We start from the raw sequence: 22,452 nt of genomic DNA, 5'->3' as shown, positions 1-22,452 counted from the left end.
GGTCCGTCAACGAAAAACCAGATTACAGCGGTACACGCATGCACTGATAGCAGCGAACAGAGCGTGATATGTGACGTCGAATGTTCCAGCGCTATCGCTAGCAGCCACGTAAGTTCCAGAAGAATTTGTAAATTTCCCGTTGTGCGCGTGATCGCATCGAAAGGTTCTATGATTATCTCGATGGTTCTTTAGTCGAAGAGTGTGGTTGAGCAAGGCAGTACTTACACGTGTAATGGGGCGATAAGGAAACTTGAGAAAGGAGCGTGGCAATATTATCGTTATTGGTACCCGACGAATTCGAGCAGCGCTTGCATATAGCTTTTAGAGTCACAGTTTGCTTGGTTAGCTAACGCTGCAACCCCATTTGACGCTGCCCTGACACCACTACTGCACAGACTATTTTTTCGCAGCGCTTTCAAGTACTCGTGTGGTCCTGTCGTAAGATGCAGGGCAGCCACGCAGAAAGCCCGGGTTCGATTCCGGCTAAAGCTGTCCCTTTTATTCTTTGTCTATCGAGATTCTCGGCGACAAGAGCTGCTTATCACTATCGTGTGAAAATGATTGAATGGGCGAAGTTGGTGACTCACGATGGTATGAAATACGAGCGCGATACGTAGACAGGAACGGCTATGGTACGGACAAGCGCTTACTACCAAGTGAAAGTTTAATCGGAAAGCCGTGAAATATATACTGACAGATAAAACATTTCGGAAGCACATGCGATAATATTGATTTATTTGTGGCGTTTAACGTCCCAAAACCACAATTTGATTGTGAGAGACGCCGTAGTGGAGGGCTCCGGAAATTTTGACCACCTGGGGTTCTTTAACGTGCACCCAAATCTGAGTACACGGGCCTGCAACATTTCCGCCTCCATCGTAAATGCAGCCGCCGCAGCCGGGAATCGAACCCATGACCTGCGGGTCAGCAGCCGAGTACCTTAACCACTAGACCACCGCGGTGGGGCCACATACGATAAGGCCACACCGCTAACCAAACATAACAAAACCGATAAAAAATGTATGTATATCAGCCCCATCTTAACCAGCATATATTTTTCAGTCAGTATATATTTCACAGCCTTCCGATTAAACTTTCAGTTGATAGAAAGCGCTTGCCGCGTCTTAGCTGTCCATGTCTACGTATCGCGCTTGTAATTAAAACTATCGGGTGAAAATGTCCGAAGTCTATTCTCGCCGTCGCCGGGTTGATGGATGGGTGTGGCGCACACCCGCATTCTATGGGGCGTGTCTTGCTATGTACCACTCGTGACAGAGAGATAGGGCGTCATGACGACGACGTGATGGGATGACGTATTCATGTGACGTCGAGTTGGCACTGTAGAAAAAAATCTCTCTACGGCCTTTATTGGCGCTCAGCGCAGCACACGGCGTACAATTGAACAGTCAAAACCCACAAGCAAGTGCCACACTCCCATCTTTTTCACCACTGTGCGTAAATGTACAACTTTGTCGGGCGATGCTGCTCTTACAGGTGGCCCTGGTGAGAGAAATAAAGGACACCCTAGTGGACGATCGAGCATCTGTCTTCGACGACTGCGTCTCTTTCGCCAGACTACGCTTCCAGGAGCAGTACGATGACCAGATACAACAGCTGCTACGCGTCCATCCCGAAAATGAGGTGAGGCTTCGCCTTCTTTGAATGCTGCGTCGAAAGCTGCTGGACGAGTGTTATACCACCATCTTGACTCGCAGATAACAGCTTCTGGCACCCCTTTCTGGTCTGGCCACAGACGATGTCCCCACCCAATCGAATTCAACCCCAAGAACGTGAGTATACAGTGGGTACAATACTCTTAAGAGCGAAGCCCCTTAGGCCCGCACTCCGCTGTCGCCGTCGAAGCTTCCTGCGCCGGGCAATATCGCCGAGCAAGATAACAGGTGCACGCTCCCTGCGAGTGCAGGCGCGGCGACAAATGGCTCGGGCTGCGCCGCGCGCACCGCACACTCACTCAGTCGTTCTCACCACCGACCGCAGCAGACGCTCTCTCCACCCGCTCCCCACACTACCGCCCCCATGAAAGCCAGCAGCGAGATCAGGCACATGGTCGTTTGCGTCCCATTTCTAAGGAGCTGCGGCGCTCATCGGTTGTATTCGTACACGGAACAACTGCAAGCTTCATTTGATTGATTGATTGATTGATTAATTGATTGATTGAATTAACATTCAAAGGCTCGGTTTTATTTGACACAAAAAACACTATAATAATGAGAGCTACCTGACAAAGATGCCAAGAAAAGTATAGGGGATGTTATAAGTAAATGTAGTTTAATCTGAAGAAAGAAACGTATACAAAAAGATAACTAGCCGCTGGCAAACCTGCGACCATCGAATAGTGCGTTCGATGCTCTACCATCCGAACTACAGCGGCGGTTGTGCCCCGTTTAGTTTATAGAGTATACATGTGCATTTAAACCAGCCAGTCTTAGTCGACGGCGCTAGTAGCCATGACGGCGACTGCGGTACACTCTTCTGCCTGGTGGCATCCCGTAACACGTGATCTGTTACGAACTGCCCACTACGATACATTATCCATTAAGAGTGTTCCACACTCACCGTCATGATGGCTTCTAGCAGCGCTGATTTAATCGCAGGGTATATGTATATATATATATATATATATATATATATATATATATATATATATATATATATATATATATATATATATATATATATATATATATATATATATATATATATATATATATATATATATATATATATATATGTATATATATATATATTATAAACCGTACGGGGGGGGGGGGGGAGTAACCGCCACTGTAGCTCAATCGAAAGAGCGTCGGACGCGTTATTCGAAGGTAGCAGCTTCGGTCAGGTTTAGTCCATACCTGTGGCAAGCTATCGTCAAATCTTCCTTTTTGACATTAGATTACAATGGCTACTGATAGCATGCCCTATATTTTCCTTAATCTCATTGGTTGTTCTAAATATTATAACGATTTATAGTTATTATTATTATTAATAATATAGTACATAATTACTAGCGGTATTTTCCCCTTCCCGTTGTAGACGCTGCACATGGACTACATCGTGGCGGCGGCTAACTTGCGGGCAGCAATGTACGGCATTGAACGCAATACCGACCGCCAAGAGATCACCGATATGCTCGAAAGTGGCGAGGCTCCGGCACGAGGCCTGCAAGAGGAAAACGTCCCGGAGGCCGCCATTGACGCGAACCCACTGCCAGCCAGTGTCCCACAACCAGGTGGTATGAGCACATTTGCCTTATTGGCGTTATATAACGCAAGCGTTTAGCTCACCATTCACTTCCAAGTGCATGAATTAGGATTATTTAAAGTATTGGTGGTACGCCGCTAATTTATAGCAGCCTAATACCGAAGATGTAGGACGAGCAGCTGGTGATTACCATGTTCGTGTCGTCTTTGCGGTCTAGTGCCTCTGCTCAACAATGTTTCAGAATGCTGATTGCACCTCAGCTTCTACAGCTACTGCTTTCAACTGAATATGTTTACAGATCATGTCGTAGAGTAAAGTTGGACAGAATACATCGAGGGAATGCAAATAAAATCATCGTTCGTTTCAACGATCATGTTGTTCTATCCGCGATCGAGCAGCGTCTTAGTTTACCGGGCCAAATTAAGCGGCCTACTCGGCTTGTCTTTCTGCGTCTTTTTAGAATGACGGGACAGTGTAATGTACTTGTCTATTATTCTGCTCACAGACTGACAAACCTTCGTCATGAACCGACCCATAACTATAATACGAAACAGTTGCGTCCGATACAGCGAATTCTATAACAGCGTCTTTCCACCGTAAGAATATAAGACGTGCTTGAGGTAAGAGGAGTTGCGAGAAGCGTTGTGAATGGTTATGTCTGGCATGTTCTTCGTGCTTGATTTGTCAGCAGTTCTGGAATTTTCGCACAGATAACTACCTCGGTGGCACAGTTATAACTGTAATGCAAGACATCCTTTATCTCATCCTTGTGACAATGTAAGAGCCAGGCTGCCACGTGGGGTCGTTTTAGACTAATTAACAAAACAAAAAAGTCAATCTGTCACCTAGAAGAACATAGTGTGTTTAGCATCGCGAATAAAAAACAGTGCTCTACCTGCTAAAATCAGGTGCTTGTCATCTTGTTTCAATTACGTTGTTGTACTTAACACTTCCGTCAGCACCGGTCGCGATATTGGCTGAAATATCATCGAATGATCATTCGTAAGAACTAGAACCACAAGTGAGAAAAGGGTTGTGCATCCGAAGCACAAGATAAACAAGATGATAATACTATGAAATCCGTGAATTTTAAATAGCTGACTTATCAGGCTATTATTTTAGGCCTGAGGGAGTTCAGAGAACAGCGCTGTATAAGGACTGTCTTCGCAGTTGACTCCCTCGAGTCACTCGTTTACGAATAATGCCCACACTGTAGCAGAGACGCCGTTGACTGTCAACTGAGAACGTTGTTTTAACAGTCCACTTTTGCATCCGCTTTGTGTAGATGACAAAGTGCTCGCGAAACTTCTAGAGCAGCTTTCCAAACAGAAGAACCACGATGACGTTCCACTCAGTACGATGGAGTTCAATGCAGAAGACAACAAGAACTTTCACTTGGACTTCATTGTGGCTGCCTGCAACCTTCGCGCCGCCAACTATAACATCAAGCCGGCTGACCGGCTCAAGAGCAAGCTCATCGCGGGCAAGGTCATGCCAGCTATCGTCACAACTGCGTCACTGGTCGCGGGCCTAGCGTCCCTTGAGCTGTACAAGGCAATGCCCCTTAACATGTTTTTTTTTTGTCTCTCTGTCGATTTGTTTTATATCGCTCTGCCTTTGTGTCATTCACGTCATCGACAGGTCAAGTGTTGCTGTTCAAAGCTTGAAAGCGAGAATGAGTGAACTTTGGTGTGATAATTTTCTGTAGGGCCACTGCGTCGGTTGCTTCACACTGCGTCGGGCGCGGTACACGCGGAAGCACTACATTAATGTCACGTCATCTGCGAAACTTCACAAAATTCAGCGTAAATATTGTAATGAAGTAGATAGACCAGGGGATGTGTGCCCTGGAAGGAGTACTGCAAAAACATCTTTTGTGATTATTGCATTGGCAGAATTTTTTTTAGACCAAGTGGAAGGGCACCATGATCTCAAGTGCGGGCCCCGGGCAGGAAGGGGGCCGAGTGTCCATTTGTACGCTGATTGCGCCAAAGTCTGTGCTGTTTGCGGAGCTTCCTGTGTTTGACCCTGTGGTCGTTCTTCGTTAATACACGACCTACTTCACCACATCAATAAACTTCGCCACATATGTGGACCTGTGCTTACTTCTCCGGCTCAGTTTCGGCTGCCATCGTGCTGCTGAACGCTTACATCGACTCATCGGTCGTGGAAGTCCTTACTGCGTGGACTGTGGTGATCGGGAGTCTATGGAGCACCTCCTCCCGCACAGTCTCACCTACGACGTAAGCAGGAACGTTATTTTTGCTGTGTACGCGTGGCTTGTACTTCCGCGGTCCAGCACAAGAGCCTGCTGTTCCCCGATTGCAACCACGACCACGTCAAGCATGTCCTTTCTGCACTGTTGGATTTCCTTGACGGCAATAGGCTGCGTGAGCGCATTATTATTTTTAGAGGCGGAGCTCCTTAGGGCGTATCGGCTAGTCCCTCGTCGTCCATCGTAGCCACCCCTTGTACTCGGAGTGCTCACTATATGGCGCTCGCTCCACTTCGATGCGTATGAGACGCTTGCTTTAGTGTGATAGGAGACCATAATATGGCGCATCTGCGCTCTCATTGCATGGATGCTCTCGCGCCTCTGCGTGCTATAGTGTAATAAGCGCATTCTAGGACCTAAAGCTATCAAATACGTTCGCTTTTGGCGCGCTTCCTCTTTCGCTCGGCAGTCAGCATGCTTCGCGTATGAGTAACGCAGACAAGGCGGCGGAGCGGAGAGTTCCGGCAAGCCGCTGCAGGGCACGCTCGCACATGGCGTCTCGATATGCTCTCCGATGCATATCGTATGATCACATGCAACCAACCACTATCCGAGGAACCTGTCTTTTTCAAACATTCCACTGCGGCCGATCCAAGAACCACTCTCCCTTCACTTTATCGGCCATAAAGCAGTGACAATGCAGGGGGAACCGAAGCCACGTCTCACTTTTATTTACGAATGAAGTTACGTTGTGTATATATGCAGTGTTTCTCACGTCATTAATGATTGACTGGACAAAATTCATGGAAGATTCATGTTTTACCGATGTACCTCCAGAGCTTCGTCCACTCATCATCATTCACTCAATAAATATGCTGAGATTTTTTTTTACTTACGATGAATCACACTCTCTTTTCTTCTTTCCCTTTCTCTCCACTCTCTTATTTTATCTCATCATTACCCTTCCCCAGTGCACTGCTTTTACCTCATTACCCTTCCCCAGTGCACTACTCCGAGGCGGACTTTTCTGTTCATTTCACATTTCAAATTCACTACCCCGTAATTGTGGAAGTGCTGAGTAGAAATGCCAGATGATGTTTATTGAAAAGGCTTATTAATACGATGGGATCGTGTTTTAATGAAGAATGATTACGCGGTCAAGCACTGAAAGGTCCACTAACAGCACAGGCGCGAATGCAGCACTGGCCTTCGACGTCCTCTTCCGCGGGTGCATACGCATTGGTTAGATATGTTAGATGCGTATCCATTGGTTGTGTAAGCTGGATTTGTAGGTTTTCTAACAGATCGGTTGGGATGAGGTATATTGGGCCGTAGCGAAGGCCGTTTTGTATCGTTTATTGCTAAACTAACATGGCCACAGCTGATGCATAACCATGGGTCGGTGCACACGACGTTTATTGACATTGTTAATTCACATCAAAATACAAAATAGCGAAACATTCTTTTGCCAGCACAAGGTGGCGGCATCGGTGTGTGTTACTCATAATCATCTTTGTAAGAGCCAGAGATTGATATACTGCATGACAGCCGTTTTAGCTATGGCAGCAAAAAGAAATGAAAATGCTGAAATAAGAAAGTACAGAGTGCCACGTGGATACAATAGGTACGAGGTGCTGACAATTTTGTGAGAAAAATGTGAGGATTTTATGACCTACAATTGAGAATTCATTGGTGGGCGAGAATTGCTAGATGCAGTCAAGGCTGTACGTGAATCAGACGTGACTCTGCCGACGTGTTGATCCTGCCCCGCTGCCCTCCAACAGCTTCCTGCGCCTAACATAGTTTCACACTGACTATAAGATTGAATGTAGATCACCAAATATGGAGGCACTGTAGCCTCCGTGATCAGCCGAAATTCGGCCATGCTACGACGACATGTGGTTACTCATCACGTGACGTCACAAAGACGTCATAACGATATCACAAATTCTGACGATCTGTTTTTTTTTTTCTAATCGCTCGCGTTCGCACCACCCACACGGCATCCTGGCCGATTTTCGCGTTTGGTGTGGCTTCTAACACTTTCGCCTTAAAACTTTTGACAAAATGAAAGTCACTCCGCCATATGGAGCAGAAAGTAAAACTTGGCTGCGAATCTATGGGCTTGTTTTCCGTGGAAATAAATTACAATTCATGCAAAAAAGACACTGAATTAAAACGTATAATAATAATAATAATAATAATAATAATAATAATAATAATAATAATAATAATAATAATAATAATAATAATAATAATAATAATAATAAAATTGCTTTTCTGAACTTTGGTGGTCCGCAGGAAACTGCTCTTTTATAAAGGGGCCGCTCATCCATCCGTTCAATAAATCCATCCTTTCAGTAATATCTTTATTTTTTTCTTTCTGTACTCCGTCTTTTTTTTTTGCGTCCAGCTTCAGCGCGAGTGAAATATATTCCAACATTACGAATTGGATGACCCTAAGCCAACTGCATTGCTTTTCATCTGCAGCTAGCTCAAAGGCATGACGAACCTAAGCTATTCAAGAACGGGTTTGTGAACTTGGCGCTGCCTTTCTTCTGCTTTGCGGAACCTGTAGAGCCCATAAAGAAAACGGTATGTCATTATTCTTTTTATGCACATTTTTTCTTATATTGGACTGTATGAAAGAGAAGTCGTTCTTCGATCATGCATTCAATCCATGAACACACTGCGCCGTTTTCAATCCACAGGTATTACGCAATTGAATGTTAATCTTGGATACAGCTGAGCGGTCAGGAAGACATAGCTGGGCCGTAGGTTTATCGATGCGAAACGGATTGGCCACGTTAAGAAGCTCACTCAGCCAAATTATGCATGGCCATTCAGATCCAAAAATTGTGTCACAAGGAGCTACAAGGCTTATTGGCACGCGTATACGTTTAACAAACTTTTCTGGCTTGCTAGGCTGTTAAATCTTCAAGTAACAAAATTAAAATCACTCTAATAGTAGTCAAACGCACTCTACCTCCAGTAAGCATAGTTGCCAGCCCTGCTTAGTATAAGCGAATTTGTGGGCATGTCTTTTTTTTTTTTGCCACGACGCTTGCATATTCGTATGGTCGTCTGTCCTTTTTATTTGTTTGAGAGGAAGGGGGGACTTATCTGTGCTTTTTTTTAAACAATGTTGCACCATCCGGAACGCAGTTTGTTATCTAAAACACGGTGAAACTACACTTCCCTACACCGCTGTCGGTGCTTCTAGCATATTGGAACTTTAGCGCTCATACACGAGGACACATAAGAAAGGAACGCATCGGACCAGCGCATGACAAACAACCGATCTTTCTTCCCTGAGAAACCGCAAAATACTCTTTTTTCCGCACCTCATGAACACTGCGCATGAGCGAATCGGCGTCGTACAATCATTCACATAAACTGATAAAACATTTACCGTATACGGGTATAATCTCACATCGTGATCAACAATTCAATTTCTTTAGCGTTCAGTGAAACCGGAGGATGACTGACGCACATGTCCTTATGAGACATGACGTCCTTACGATGGCCCCGCCGCGGTGGTCTAGTGGCTAAGGTACTCGGCTGCTGACCCGCAGGTCGCAGGTTCGAATCCCGGCAGCGGCGGCTGCATTCCCGATGGAGGCGGAAATGTTGTAGGCCCGTGTGCTCAGATTTGGGTGCACGTTAAAGAACCCCAGGTGGTCGAAATTTCCGGAGCCCTCCACTACGGCGTCTCTCATAATCATATAGTGGTTTTGGGACGTTAAACCCCACATATCAATCAATCAAATGTCCTTGCGATGTGAGGTTATTCTATCTACCGTAAAGGTTTTATCAGTTTACGTGAATGATTGTACGATGCCAAGTTGCTCATACGCAGTGTTCCCGAGCACGGAAAAAAAGAGTATATTATCTATATTATCTGGTTTTCTGTTTGAATAAAAATCTGTTGTTAGTCTGCGCTGCTCGGGTGTGTTCCTTTCTTGTTTGTCCTTGTGCCATTGTGGTGCATTGCTATGGTTTCGCAGTGGTCAAAGTGCGGCATAGGTATTGTAAAGAGTAGGAAAAAGAAGCGCCGCTAATTGACCGGTTACGTCCAGTTACCGGAGATGATAAAAAAAAAAAGCTGCGTGCAAGTATAACGTGCAGCTTTGCATGTCATGGATTATACATGGCATGCAAATCGGCATGTTTATGTCCTGCATTATCCTGATCTGCCAGATGTTAGTGACGATGACTCTGTGTAAGGCTAGAAAAGTTTTGCCTTTATTCAGGAACCTATTTTCATCAGGCAACATGAATGTTTATACACGTTCCAGATGTATTCGTAGTATTTTTTTTCGTACTACAACGCAATTTTCAAGAACAGGAACATTTGTTTGACTTCCGCCTCTTTTGGGCTTATTCGGAAAAGCGCCGCCGCTTTTTGGGGGGCTTGCTTTTGGGGTGACTGTTTGCTTGTTTGCTTGGCGGCTGCTGTCAACTCTGCCGGCAAGCAACAGTGGCTGTGGTGGTGATAAACAGGCATTTGCACAGTTTACAAGAAATATATATGGACGGCCTCAATGGCCGACGCTGTAAGAATTCTAGGAGAGGTGCCGATCGTCCGGGACCCCTGTGATCATGCATGCGATCCAACGTTTATGCCGGCGGCCAGCACCCTGGCCGAGTTCCTGAGCACAAGTGCGCAGTCTCGCTGGCACAAAGTGGATGTCGATTCGATAAATCGCGGCCTTCCTTCAGCCACTATTTGCATCTCCGTATTTTAACAAGTTCACACACACATGCATGAGCGTAGTGAGCGCGACACGTGTGCCTCACATATAGCGCTGCATGCGCTGAAGCGTTGCGGGATACCTCCTGCTCGCACCCGATGCGTTCTTTTTCTCCTCAGTATAACGACCAGGAATTCACGGTGTGGGACTACCTCGAAGTTGAAGGCGAGATTACCCTACGCGAGTTTCTCGAATATTTCCAGGTGGGTGGTGTTCTTTGCGTGCAAACGGATTTGCCCGCTAACGTTCCCGTATATTCGTCTGCGCTATGAGAAATACGTCTGGTTTACGTTGCGCTATGAGGAAGCAGACTACATTTATTTTGGATTGATCGACTACTTACTAACGAGGAAGTTACTCCATCACGTTGCAACTCGTAGGAAGTATAAGGACATGTTATGAAAATTGAGATGTGTGATGCGTTGCTTTCACGAAACGTGAGATTATATAAGAAAGTATTTCAACTGATTTGAGGCGTAATCAAGCCTTAGAGGTGAACTGAATCATTAGAGAAGTGTAACATGTATTATTTTCGCTGTGACGGCGTATCGGAGTACGCTATTCATTTGTTGGCGCCGGCTGAGTGGTCCCTGTGCACCTGGCGACATTCAAGCCTATACTGGTGCGAGACTGTACCAGGGGCGGAAACTCCCTATACCTCCCGTGTATTCACTCACGGCAGTGGCAGCGCCGCGTTTACCCCTGGCGATTGCCGGGAATTCCTACTAGAAAGAAATCACGAACAAAAATTCCTTTCATGACGTCACTGGTGACGTTTTGAAATTGAGGGAAAGGACGAAAAATCAAGAGTAGCTATGTGGGTCGCCGCGGAAGCCCTCCATTCCCACTTCGCATGCAACCGGAATGCACTCGTTGCTTCTTTCAGATCCACTGACCGTTTGGGCGATGCCACCATTCATAAAATTTTGTTTAATCTTTTGTTTTACTGCGATAGCAATTATATAAACACTCTCCGCTGGATTTTGCCGCCTGTGTCAATGTCATGCACCATATATGTTATGTATACGTATCTATATATATGAACGCGCAAGAAGGAAAAAAATCCAGAAAAAAGACAACGGCACGCGGAAACGAACGTGAGACCCCCGCACCGAAAATGGAAGAAGTAACAACTGAGCCACCATGGTTTTTTTTTTCTTAATAAGAGCCACGATGGGGTACCTCCTTGGACGTTCAAACGGCAAGCTAATCATATCAGCCACTTGCCGCTGCTGTGTTTTCGGCATTACCAGAAAGATGGCGTAATGAGCGCACGTCGCCACAAGGAAAACTCATGGAACAGGCACTACCAGCATTGATGTACGCAGATAATATAGTGCTAATGGCCGACAACAAGGAAGATTTGCAGAGATTGATTGACATCTGCGGTAATGAGGGAGATAGGTTAGATTTCAAATTCAGTAAGGCAAAATCAACAGTCATGATTTTTAATGAGAATGAAGGTAGTGAGCTTAGAAAACAAGAGGTCACGCTAGAGATTACAGATAAATACAAATATCTGGGCGTATGGATAAGCGATGGGGCCGAGTACCTAAGGGAACACAAAATATACGTGACTACTAAAGGTAACAGGAATGCAGCGGTAATGAAAAACAGGGCACTGTAAAATTACAATAGGTATGATGTTGTGAGAGGAATATGGAAAGGGGTCATGGTTCCTGGTCTGACGTTCGGCAATGCGGTCTTGTGCATGAGATCAGAAGTTCAAGCAAGATTAGAAATTAAGCAACGTAGAATATGTAGGCTTGCCTTTGGAGCTCACGGGAATACACCAAATCAAGGAGCACAAGGTGATATGGAATGGACATCATTTGAGGGCAGGGAAGCCAGCAGCAAGATAAAATTTAAGAATCGATTGAGAGAAATGGGGGAAGAGCGTTGGGCTAGGAAGGTATTCAGCTACTTGTACATGAAGAATGTCGATACAAAATGGAGGAAGCGAACCAGAAAATTGACTGGTAAATACTTAGAAAACAGCAGGGTGCCGAACCAAAAAGAATTATCGGTAAAGAAGAAGGTGAAGGAAGCTGAGACCGATATGTGGAGAATCGGCATGATTAAGAAGTACGCACTAGAAATCTATCGAACTTCTAAGCAGGAAATTGCCAAGGAAAGGGGTCATGATAATACTTGGGGTAGTTCTCCACTGTTTGAGGCCTAGACGGGGGCATTGCGAACCAAGACGTATCGGGCCAAATACGGAGGGGTAGACACGGTATGCAGTGCGTGTGGAGAAGAAGAGGAAAGTGCCGAACACTTGCTAATGTTCTGTAAAGGGCTTAACCCTATGGTTCAGGATGATGGCGCAGAGTTTTTCAGAGCACTGGTGTTTAGGGACAAGGAGGACAAAATAGACTTTAAGCGGGTAGAATTAACTAGAAGGAGGTTATCTGATTGGTGGCTAAAGTCAAGGCACGATTGAAAATTAAATCCTTCACTGCAGAGTACGAATCCTCCACCTCACTCTTTAAAGGGGAAAAAAATAAATCTAGTTTTTGGTTCATTAAGTATTACGGCTTGGTGGCGCTAGCCACCGCCCGATCCAAATAGTGCAGCCATATCCATCCATCTATTCATCCAGCCACATCGCGCAGCAGCGCCCGCTCTAATCTCCTATGCGTACTTTGCCTGGTGGAGGTACACTCCCTCACGCGCCCTTATCTCGCTGTGGCGAGAAGGGGAGGATCGTACGCCTTGGCTGGCCTCGGGCTTTACGTGGAACGATTCTGCTGTAGTTACCGGGCGCACAAAGCTCACTGCAACCATTGCAGCCTCCGTTCTCGAAAAGCGCACGCTTTTCAGACTCGGCGAAGGAACAAATAAGACGCTTATCGCGTGCATCCGTAACTGTGAGTACGTTTCGTGCGTAATTTGTGCGCGAAAAACGCGGGGCACGTTTCAATCTGCTTTCTATTCTGTGCGTGACCTTTCAAATTATTGCTATCGCGTTCACTGCTTCGCCTTTGCGGCAAAGCAGTGACTGTTTTTGTAATTTTTTTCGTTTTTTTTTTTTTGAAGAGGAGAAAGTTAAGCTGACCGATTTCTCAGTAAGACGAAACTCTATCGGCGCAAATAAAAGGAACTTTTTTTGCACGTGTGACACGCGCAGTGTAAAAGCGTCATTATATAAAAGCAGCTTTAACTTACAACTGACATACGGAAATATTGAGCAAACGTTGAACCCAGAATATTGGAACCAATGCGAAAATTAACAATCACAAGTAGAATACGTCGTATTTGACTCAATCACGTTTGTTATGACGGCGCACATAGTTTTCTTACAGAACTTGAGTACAAAACGAGACTGAAGTTCATTGGCACGGTGAGGCTTGAAGGGATCAAAAGTTTTTCGAAAAAGAATGTCGCTGGAAACAATGTTTCAGCATTGCTGACTTGTCTTCGTCCGGGCAACAGCATTGCCTTGAAGAAGCAAAGTTTACTTGTCAAAACGCTGGCTCCATCGACATTTCAAGTAATATTTTTTAAAAGCACTTACTCCATCACGTGTACTTGAGTGACACTATTAGAAGTAAAAATTCACAAATTTTTAAACCACGGCTACAATAATTTTATGAGCAAGAAGCAGCCTATATTTACTAGACATCATTTTATGTGCACGTCGGAAGTAAAAGAAACTAAAACTATGTAGCCGAGCCAACTTGTTTTCAAGCATTTCAATAAACGCATTTTCAGGGCAGAAGCTTGGCTGCTATCTGCACCAATTATTCAAGCGACACTGCACTTCTGTCGGTCCAGTCAGGCTTGCAGTCAACTCGGTTCACTAATATCATCATCATCATCATCATCAGCTTGACTACGTCCACTGCAGGACAAAGGCCTCTCTCATGTTCCGCCAGTTAACCCGGTTTTGTGCTTGCTGCTGCCAATTTATACCCGCAAACTTCTTAATCTAATCTGCCCACCTAACCTTCTGTCTCCCCCTAACGCGCTTGCCTTCACTGGGAATTCAGTTAGTTACCCTTAATGACCAGCGGTTATCATGTCTACGCGATACATGCCCGGCCCATATCAATTTCCTCTTCTTGGTTACAATTATGATATCCTTAACCCCGGTTTGTTCCCTGATCCACTCTGCTCTCCTCTTGTCTTTGCAGGTTACACCTACCATTTCCCTTTCTATTGCTCGCTGCGTCGTCCTCAATTTAAGCTGAACCCTCTTTGTGAGTCTCCGGGTTTCCGCTCCATAGCTAAATACCGGCAAGATACAGCTGTTATATACCTTCCTCTTGAGGGATAGCGGCAATCTACCTGTCATAATTACTAATATGTACCCATGCGAAATCAATATCTACTCAAGTTAAATGGGTCTAAATTCTTGTGCTCACCCGTTGCATTTAGGAAACGCTGAAAAACCTTCGCGGAAGTAGAAATTCCCGGGTGAGCACACCGCAGAGCCGCGGAAAAAATGCGTTGCCCGATTAAGCCATCTCGGACGAATGCATAGTTGGCTTGTTTGGCGTAGCTCACAACGGCTTCCGTTTTTTGCCCGCCACAACTTGCAGTCCTGTCTTTATCTTTCCCGCTGACACGCCAACCGAGCGAGATAACTGAGCGCGATCAAACTTCTAATATCGCTGAGCGAGGGGCGAGAAGGAGCGGAGGCGAGCGCTACGAACACAAGTCAATCACTTCCCGCGCTTCACCTGATTTAATACTCACAAATTAAGGAACAAGAGAATACTTTTAAACAAAAGAGAAGTTTCTTGCAGGGGCATTCATTTTTTTTATTTGTGAAATCTTGTGAAAGGCAATAAGTGCGAATGTTCACATCAACCTCCCTCCGTTCAACCGGATCTTAGGATGCCCGGCAACCACGATGAGCGTGCATGTTCCTTGAAACCGAAACTAGTGAGGAGTTTCTGGGGCCGGACTGTGCTTCAAAAGTGCTTTAGTCAACAAACATCTTCAGCTGCAGTTTTACAGCGAAAGCTTTTGTCGGATCCCAACAAGGGTCGAATCTGGCGCCGCAGTAGTCCGCCTCGACTACCGGTGTCCGCAACCACTGTCGCACGAAATAAGCAAAAATAAATAAGTACATAAATAAATAAAAATGAATAAATAAAAACGATTAGGACAGAACCCAGTACGTTGCGAACTGAGGCCTGCGCAGGCCAGGTAAGAAATCACGTTAACATACATAAGTCGTTTTAGAACAGTGTGCTACAGTGTTACAAGTGTGTAGCCATATATCCCTGGATGTTTTTTCGGAGAATGTCGAATAATGGCACTGTGGACGCTTCCCCAATACGCCAAAAAATTTGATGGCTTATGACGCAGGTATCATGCATGTTTACTTGTAGTTGTTCTGCTCTTCCAGCTTTCGCTGTCACTGCGCGTTCTGCGCAGGCTTGGTGGTTTTTCTCATTGATATCCAGTTATAGCAGTCACCGTGAGAGATGCGGCGCGTGACGGAGCAAAATCGCACGGGCAATGTGCATCTCATTCACCGAAACAAACGGCTATTCAGGAGATTTCCACGTTATTTAAGCCATGTAGCACGATAAACACTTATGGGGGTTCTTTTCATCCGGAGTATGAGTGCTAGTAATAAAAGAAAGTCACAGCTTTGCCGCAAAGGCGAAGCAATGAACGCGATAGCAACAAATTGGGAGGTCACGCGCACAACGGCAAGCAGATTGAAGCGTGCCCCACATTTCTCACGCACAAATGACGCACGAAACGTACTCACAGGTACAGATGAATGCGAATAAGCGTCTCAGCTGTTGCTTCGCCCCGTTTAAAAGCGCGCGCTTTTCGCAAACGGAGGATGTGCAATGATTGCAGTGACCTTTGTGCGCCCGGTAACTACAACAAAATACGTACGAGCTTCCTCTGCTGCAAGATAACATAAGGGCACGTGATCGAGCGTACACCCCCTTATTCTCTGCGCGGGCCAAAGTATGCGTGAGAGATAAGAGCCGCCGCGCGCTCACTGCGCCATCTTCCTGATAATGCTGAAAACACGATAACCCCCCTCCCCGAGACGCCTGCCAACATCGGTAAGCGGTAGATATAAATAGCTTGCTGTTTGAACGTCCACGGAGGTACCCCATGGTGGCTCAGTGGTATCGCCTCGCATTCACGTCGCGGAGTTCCCACGTTCAATTCCGCGCGCCGGAGTCTTCTTTTCTAGGGGACCTTCAACACAAAAATTTGGGTCTGTCTGTTTGTACATTTGTCTGTTTGTCCACTCTTAACGGTACCGGGGACTCTAAACGGCACCAGCCGATACCCCAAACGGTCGATCCCATCTGCAGCGCCCACCAATGTTGCTCAAAATTCAGCGTTCGCGTTCGTACTTGTGCGATTGTCGATTAAAAAGCAATAATTACGCATATCTGAGGCACCATAGCAACGCGTATATGATCTGCACGTGCGTCTTTTACCACAAAAGGCATACGTAAGTAATTCTAAGGACCGTAGCGTTTACCACGCTGCGCTGACCATGCAGCGCTTCCACGAAAAGGCGAGTGTTTCTAACGCTTTGCTTAGACGAGATGGTGGGGGCACCTCACGTCGCCTTGCGTTCTACACCTTATCACCTCTGAGACGGGCGTCTCGAACGCGCAACGTTTTCCAAGAAAACGGCCAGATGGAACTCATGTCTCACGTGTTACGTGATTAGATGCGCTCGTTCGGCTCCGCTGCACGCTCGAGGCACTCTAACACAGCGCCTCCAAAATACCATTCACCGATTTTCTGGCGCAGACCATCAAATAAATGTTTTGTGCACTCTCTCCACATGCAAGACTGTCGTCTTTCGACGACATTTTCAGATTAACATGCAGATATCGGGCCAATTTTTTCTGGATTTTTTTTTTCTTTCTTGCGTTTTATTATACACAGATACGTAGACATGTACGGTACATAACATCGACACCGACGGCGAAATCCAGCCGAGAGTGTCTATATAATTGCTATCGCAATAAAACACCTCGACAACATGTTTATGACGTGCTCTTATTTGTGTGCTTCCGACCGGTGCATCACGCATACGATCCCGACTGCGGAGGTTGCATTTTGATGGAGGTAAAATCTCCGAGTCCGTGGATTGTACGTTGTTATAGGGCACGCGTTCAAGAACAAGTCGAAGTTTTCAGAGCCCTCCACTGTACAGGATGACTCATGATCACGCCGTTGTTTCTAAGTGTCATTTTTCAGCACCAGGTGGCGTACGCCTTCACCTGTAGCGCTGCAGTCACAAGTTAAATTTACATAGATTTTCGAACAAACAGAAGTACTACCTAAGGGTTTAAGAGGGGGCTAAAGGAAGCAAGTTACTGTCTCTTGTCCAAGCGTTTCGAGAAAAGTTATTGTTGCTTACAAAGTTCATAACTTTCACTTATTATATTTCTTATTGCCGCAGAACAAGTACAAGGTCAACATCACCGAGCTATCCGAAAGAGGCCGAACACTGTACGCCACTTCTATGCCATCGCTTGCTAGTCGCTTAGAACTATCGTGAGTGCAATGACCTATTTTTTTCACCTTGTAAAACGGACCCGCCTATTGCGAGTGGTATAGCGCTCAGAACCAAGATCTGGATGCACACAAATGAAGTTGCTATATGCGCATCAACAAATTAATATTTGATCAAGGGAGCAGGTTCAAGGTATAGCCATAGGTTGGCGAAAACATAGCTCATTCAGACTAAATTATGAAATATACTTTGCGTTTGAGGCTCACTCGAAATCACACTCACTAAAATTTTCTTCAACTGAACTCACTCGGACTCGTACTCACCAAAATATTATTACTTACACGGATTCACTAACACTTTTAGACTTGCGGCCCAATATCAGTTTGACTGATTCATAGTAAGTTGTTCGCCGACGTATATGTATATCGAAGCTCCATCCGTTTTCCTTTTTTTTTCTTTTTTCACCCTAGATGTTGCGGTTTTAATCAGTGATGTATTCTCAGAAACTCTACTATGACACAAATAAAGCAGATGAGCAAAATAGATACGAAGAACCTATATATCGTTATTTCCCATTAACGTGTTGCTGAGCAAGATGATGTTTCCTAAGGGACTAATCGTAGCGCTGAATCACAACTACGAAGAAAAGAACACACAGAAGACGGGACAGGCGCGAGCCCCTGTTTCATCTTGTTTTATTTATTTATTTTTGGGTGTGCTCTATCGCTACACAGACAGGTTTCAAATAGGGTGTGCTAAGAGAGCATTGGTGTGATACGATCAAGAAGGGGGTACGATACGTTACTTTCGTCCCTTAGCGAGACGATAGCGTATGACGATTGCGCAGTGGCTACTAAGGTTAAAGTGACAGTAAAGAAGAACATTGACTTGGTTTAGATTGGCATACTGCACTCTGAGAACTCTAATGTCACATGTTTCACCATCGTATGTTAGTTATTATCAGAATCACCATCGTATGTTAGTTATTATCAGAAAAAATTAAGGTGGAAGTTTCGTTTTTAAATTTAGCGCCGAATTTTTCGCGCGTGTCGTAGGTAATTTCAAAACTTATATTCGATACTTTAGTGGCATTATATCGACGACATTTTCCAAAACCTTTTTATTCCAAGTCTATGGCACCTACAGATCATAATGTATGCCATTTTTGTCGATTGGAAGCTACTTAAGGCCCAGTTGACACCTTCAAACTTTAGTACGTTTCGGTGTTTGGTGCCACGGGGTCATGACGTGGACGAAAGAAGCAGACTGCAGGTGGAATAATAAACTTTATTTGCGCCTAACTTGTGGCCACGTAAGAAGAAATTCTGCTTACACCAAGACACTGGCACTGATAGCGGCGAGCTGAGCGTCGGTCGTCGATCAACTGACAAGCGGCGAAGCGTGTCAGCATTTATACACTCGCCATCGAACATTCTAGCGTTATCGCTAGCGGCGGCGTAGATTCCAGAAGAATCTGAAATGCTCGCGACGTGGGCGTCGTCTCAACAAAATGATCTACGGCAGCCCTGAAGCTTCTCGAACAGACTAGGCGCGGTTCGCGCTGAGAATTGCGTAACGGGGTGATAAGAAAACTTGAGGAAAGAACGTGGCAATACGCTACTTTTGTCCCTTAGCGAGACAATAGCGTATGACGATTGCGCAGTGGCTACTAAGGTTAAAATGACAGTAAAAAGGAGCATTGACTCGGTTTAGATTGGCATACTGCACTCTGAGAACTCTAATGCCAAATGGTTCACTATCGTATGTTTCACTATCGTATGTCCATTATCCTGTTCAATTCGGATTAAAATTTTAATAAAACATGCATAAAAAAGACAAGGAGTCGCTCCGAATAAATCACCCTCTTCCCATGATCCCTCGCTTTATGCCAGCACATCGAGTTGATATTAAGTTCCTTGTAAAACGGCATTGATAGTACATATGCACAGCGTTCATTTTAGTTGGACGTCGATTATTACACGTGTTGTGTGTTTCGCGCCGCGTTTACTCCATCAAAAACTAGCGTTAGCTGCCAGAGAGAGTGAGTGACTATGTATTTTCAAAGCCATACTAGAGGCAACGCCCACGAACCTCTTCAGTCTGCCTATGTTCGAACTTACGCGCTTTGTAGGGTTCAATCAAAGTATTGTCCAATAAGGCGTGCATAAATTGCAGTGCATATACGCTCTGGTTAACAGTGGCTCGTGCTCATCAGCTCTTGCTGTTTTCGTCTCATCTCCGCAGCATGAGCGAGCTGGTGGAGGTGGTGTCCCAAGAAGAGATCGACCCAGACAAGCGCTTCTTGGTGTTTGACCTCAAGTGTCAAGACGCCAGTGGTCAGGACGTGGAGCTTCCACGAGTACGCTACGACCTGCCGAGATAACCACCACCGCATCCTGCACAATCGGAAAGTACAGGAACGTCTCTGCTTTAGCCTCTGCGAAAAATATGTACATTAGCTTGTTGATCATAACGCAAACAAAAACGTATAGTCCGTGCGCGCAGTTGCATGGGTTCTCGAAAAGTTTCAAGAAATCTGTGGAAGCTTCAGGAATATTGCAGGTTTAATTCAAAGTGATACCTAGGTCATTACGAGGATTCCCCCCAACAACCCTGGACCAAGTTTCCTAATCCCGACAGCTACTTCACTCGCCCGAAAAGCCGATGTTCAAGCTTTTCTTGAAAGGGGGGAAGTGGGGGGGGGGGGGGAGCGGCAATCAGGCTGCTGTGCTGTTTTCAGGCTTTTCCTCTCGGAGCGTATAGTTTTTAGGTCTCACGTTACTATATTACGGTTTACAGAGCAACCAGCCTTCATTTTCTGCATTACTTGACGTAGTTCAGCACTGTCGACAAGCTGAGGCAACATCTGCGAACAGAGAAAACCTGTTGCACCTTGACTGTGAGCTAATTGCTTACAAACATGCATCAATTTTTAAAACGTGACTGTGAATGTGAATGAAAATACCTTGAAGACATTGGTGAAGAAAATGTGTTACGATTTAGCAAAACAGCAACTACCCTAAAAGGTGGCCGACAAAGAAAATACGGCGTTTTCACTAACTCCACCGTTTGCTAAACCATGCGGCTTGGTGTGACACACACGAGGGTGTGGCAGCTGGTCTGTGCTAAGGGTGTAAAGACAATATTTTTGTACCTGTCGGAGCAGTTTACGTGCTAAGGTGTTTCGCTGCTAAGAACGAGGATGCAGGCTCGACTGCCGGTCACTGTAGCCGCGTTGCCATTGCAGCGAAAAGTGAAAACACCCATTCACTTAAATTCACGTCCACGTTAGAGATCCCCATGTGGTCATAATTATTCCTGAGAGGGTACGACGGTGTCGTTGGTAAAAAAATGGCTTTATTCGTAAAAGCTGATAATTTACTTGAACATTCCTAATGGTCCCCTTTCTTTTCAGAAACAAAGACGGCTGGCATGCTCTCAGCCCACCACCATGCAGAAGGAGTCGCTGACTGCATGGCACCACACAGCGACATGGTCGTGATTCGACGCGCTTCACGTCTCAATTACGGACATACTACTCAAATAAATGGATGTGACTTTAAAGAAATCTTAGTAATTATGCATGATCACTATTGCATCAGTGATGCTGGTCATTTGCATTTTTTGTCGTTTTTAGTGTTTTCCTGAATCCCAAAAGCTGTGTCTTGTATTCATCATTATCCTCATCATCACTTGACTACGCCCACTGCAGGACAAAGGCCTCTCCTATGTTCCGCCAGTGAACTCAGTCATGCGCTTGCTGTTGCTACTTTATACCCGCAAACTTCCTAATCTCGTCTCCCCACTTAACTTTCCTTCTCCCTTTCGTGCGTTTGCCTTCTCTGGTAATCCAGACAGTTACCCTTAACGACCAGCGGTTATCCTGCCTGCGCTGTCGTTCGTCTGTAATGGCATTGTTCGAAATTTCAATTATTGGAAACCCCCTCCCCGAGGTCGCTGCGTCTAGTTTCCCCGTCGCGGGCTAGAGGACCTGCTCCTGGTGACGTCGGCAAAACTGCGATAATTAGTTGAATTACCCCGCGCAGGAAAGAGAAAACGTGATCCGGGCGTCACTGTATTTTGCAGCGGTGTGTCCACAGGAGCGTCGCTGTACTACATGTGTCGACGGTCATACGTATACCGTAATCAGGGTAGCGAGAAAATCTCGAGTACTGAGCGTCGAGATTACGGCAAACTCTGTAGACGTGCCCTGCATCGCCACAATGAAAGCGTACCGATCGATGGTGAGCGCTGAACCACGTTGTGAGGTTCACATGTTGACCATACGGCATTCGTCTTGCCGGCAAGATCGGCGAGGTTGGGAAAGTCGCTGGCGCCGAGAGCGGCGACTGTGTTTTCAGGGTTGGTGTTGGCATAAGTAAGATGTCGTGGCACATCACCGGATGGAGAGAGAGCCTAACGAACTTCATCCCGTACAACATCGGCAACAAAAGAAAATTCCGGCATCGGTTTGGTATACTGGAATTAATTCGAGCTGCTGAAACTCCTCTCGCAGAATCTCCCGGATGACTTTCCGCAGAGGCCTGTCGTTATCTCAGAGGCACACCGCAGTCGTAACGAGACTCAGTGACTCGCTACAAAGTTGACCGGTATGCTGGCTGTACCGTTACTTTAGGACCCGATCAATCACTGTGGCTTCTTTAGTGAACTGAGCTACTGTGGTTGGTGGACTTCTCACAAGCCCAAAAAACAGCTGCTCCTTCACTCCTCACGTTAGATACCATAACTTCCTGTCTTCGGGCATCTTTAGATCTTCCCTGCGAAAAAAAAAAACG

At 45.6% G+C, this 22,452-nt stretch overlaps 1 protein-coding gene across 1 annotated transcript in view; it reads left to right on the top strand.

Annotated features, from left to right (window-relative positions):
- The window catches only part of LOC119169640 (ubiquitin-like modifier-activating enzyme 1), a 48,148-nt gene extending 26,942 nt beyond the window's left edge, over positions 1-21,206 (top strand). Inside the window, exons 17-26 of the mRNA XM_075885712.1 lie at positions 1,495-1,641; positions 1,716-1,790; positions 3,058-3,256; positions 4,511-4,904; positions 5,345-5,468; positions 7,931-8,035; positions 10,314-10,397; positions 17,603-17,697; positions 19,901-20,067; positions 21,072-21,206. Coding sequence (XP_075741827.1) covers positions 1,495-1,641; positions 1,716-1,790; positions 3,058-3,256; positions 4,511-4,904; positions 5,345-5,468; positions 7,931-8,035; positions 10,314-10,397; positions 17,603-17,697; positions 19,901-20,039 — 1,362 coding nt within the window. The 3' untranslated portion in view covers positions 20,040-20,067; positions 21,072-21,206. The remainder of the gene's footprint in view (positions 1-1,494; positions 1,642-1,715; positions 1,791-3,057; positions 3,257-4,510; positions 4,905-5,344; positions 5,469-7,930; positions 8,036-10,313; positions 10,398-17,602; positions 17,698-19,900; positions 20,068-21,071) is intronic.
- The last annotated feature ends 1,246 nt before the right edge of the window (positions 21,207-22,452 follow it).

This window comes from Rhipicephalus microplus, chromosome 2 (genome assembly GCF_043290135.1).
Source record: "Rhipicephalus microplus isolate Deutch F79 chromosome 2, USDA_Rmic, whole genome shotgun sequence".
In the NCBI taxonomy this organism is placed as follows: Eukaryota; Metazoa; Arthropoda; class Arachnida; order Ixodida; family Ixodidae; genus Rhipicephalus; species Rhipicephalus microplus.
This window is presented reverse-complemented; position numbering and strand designations above follow the sequence as displayed.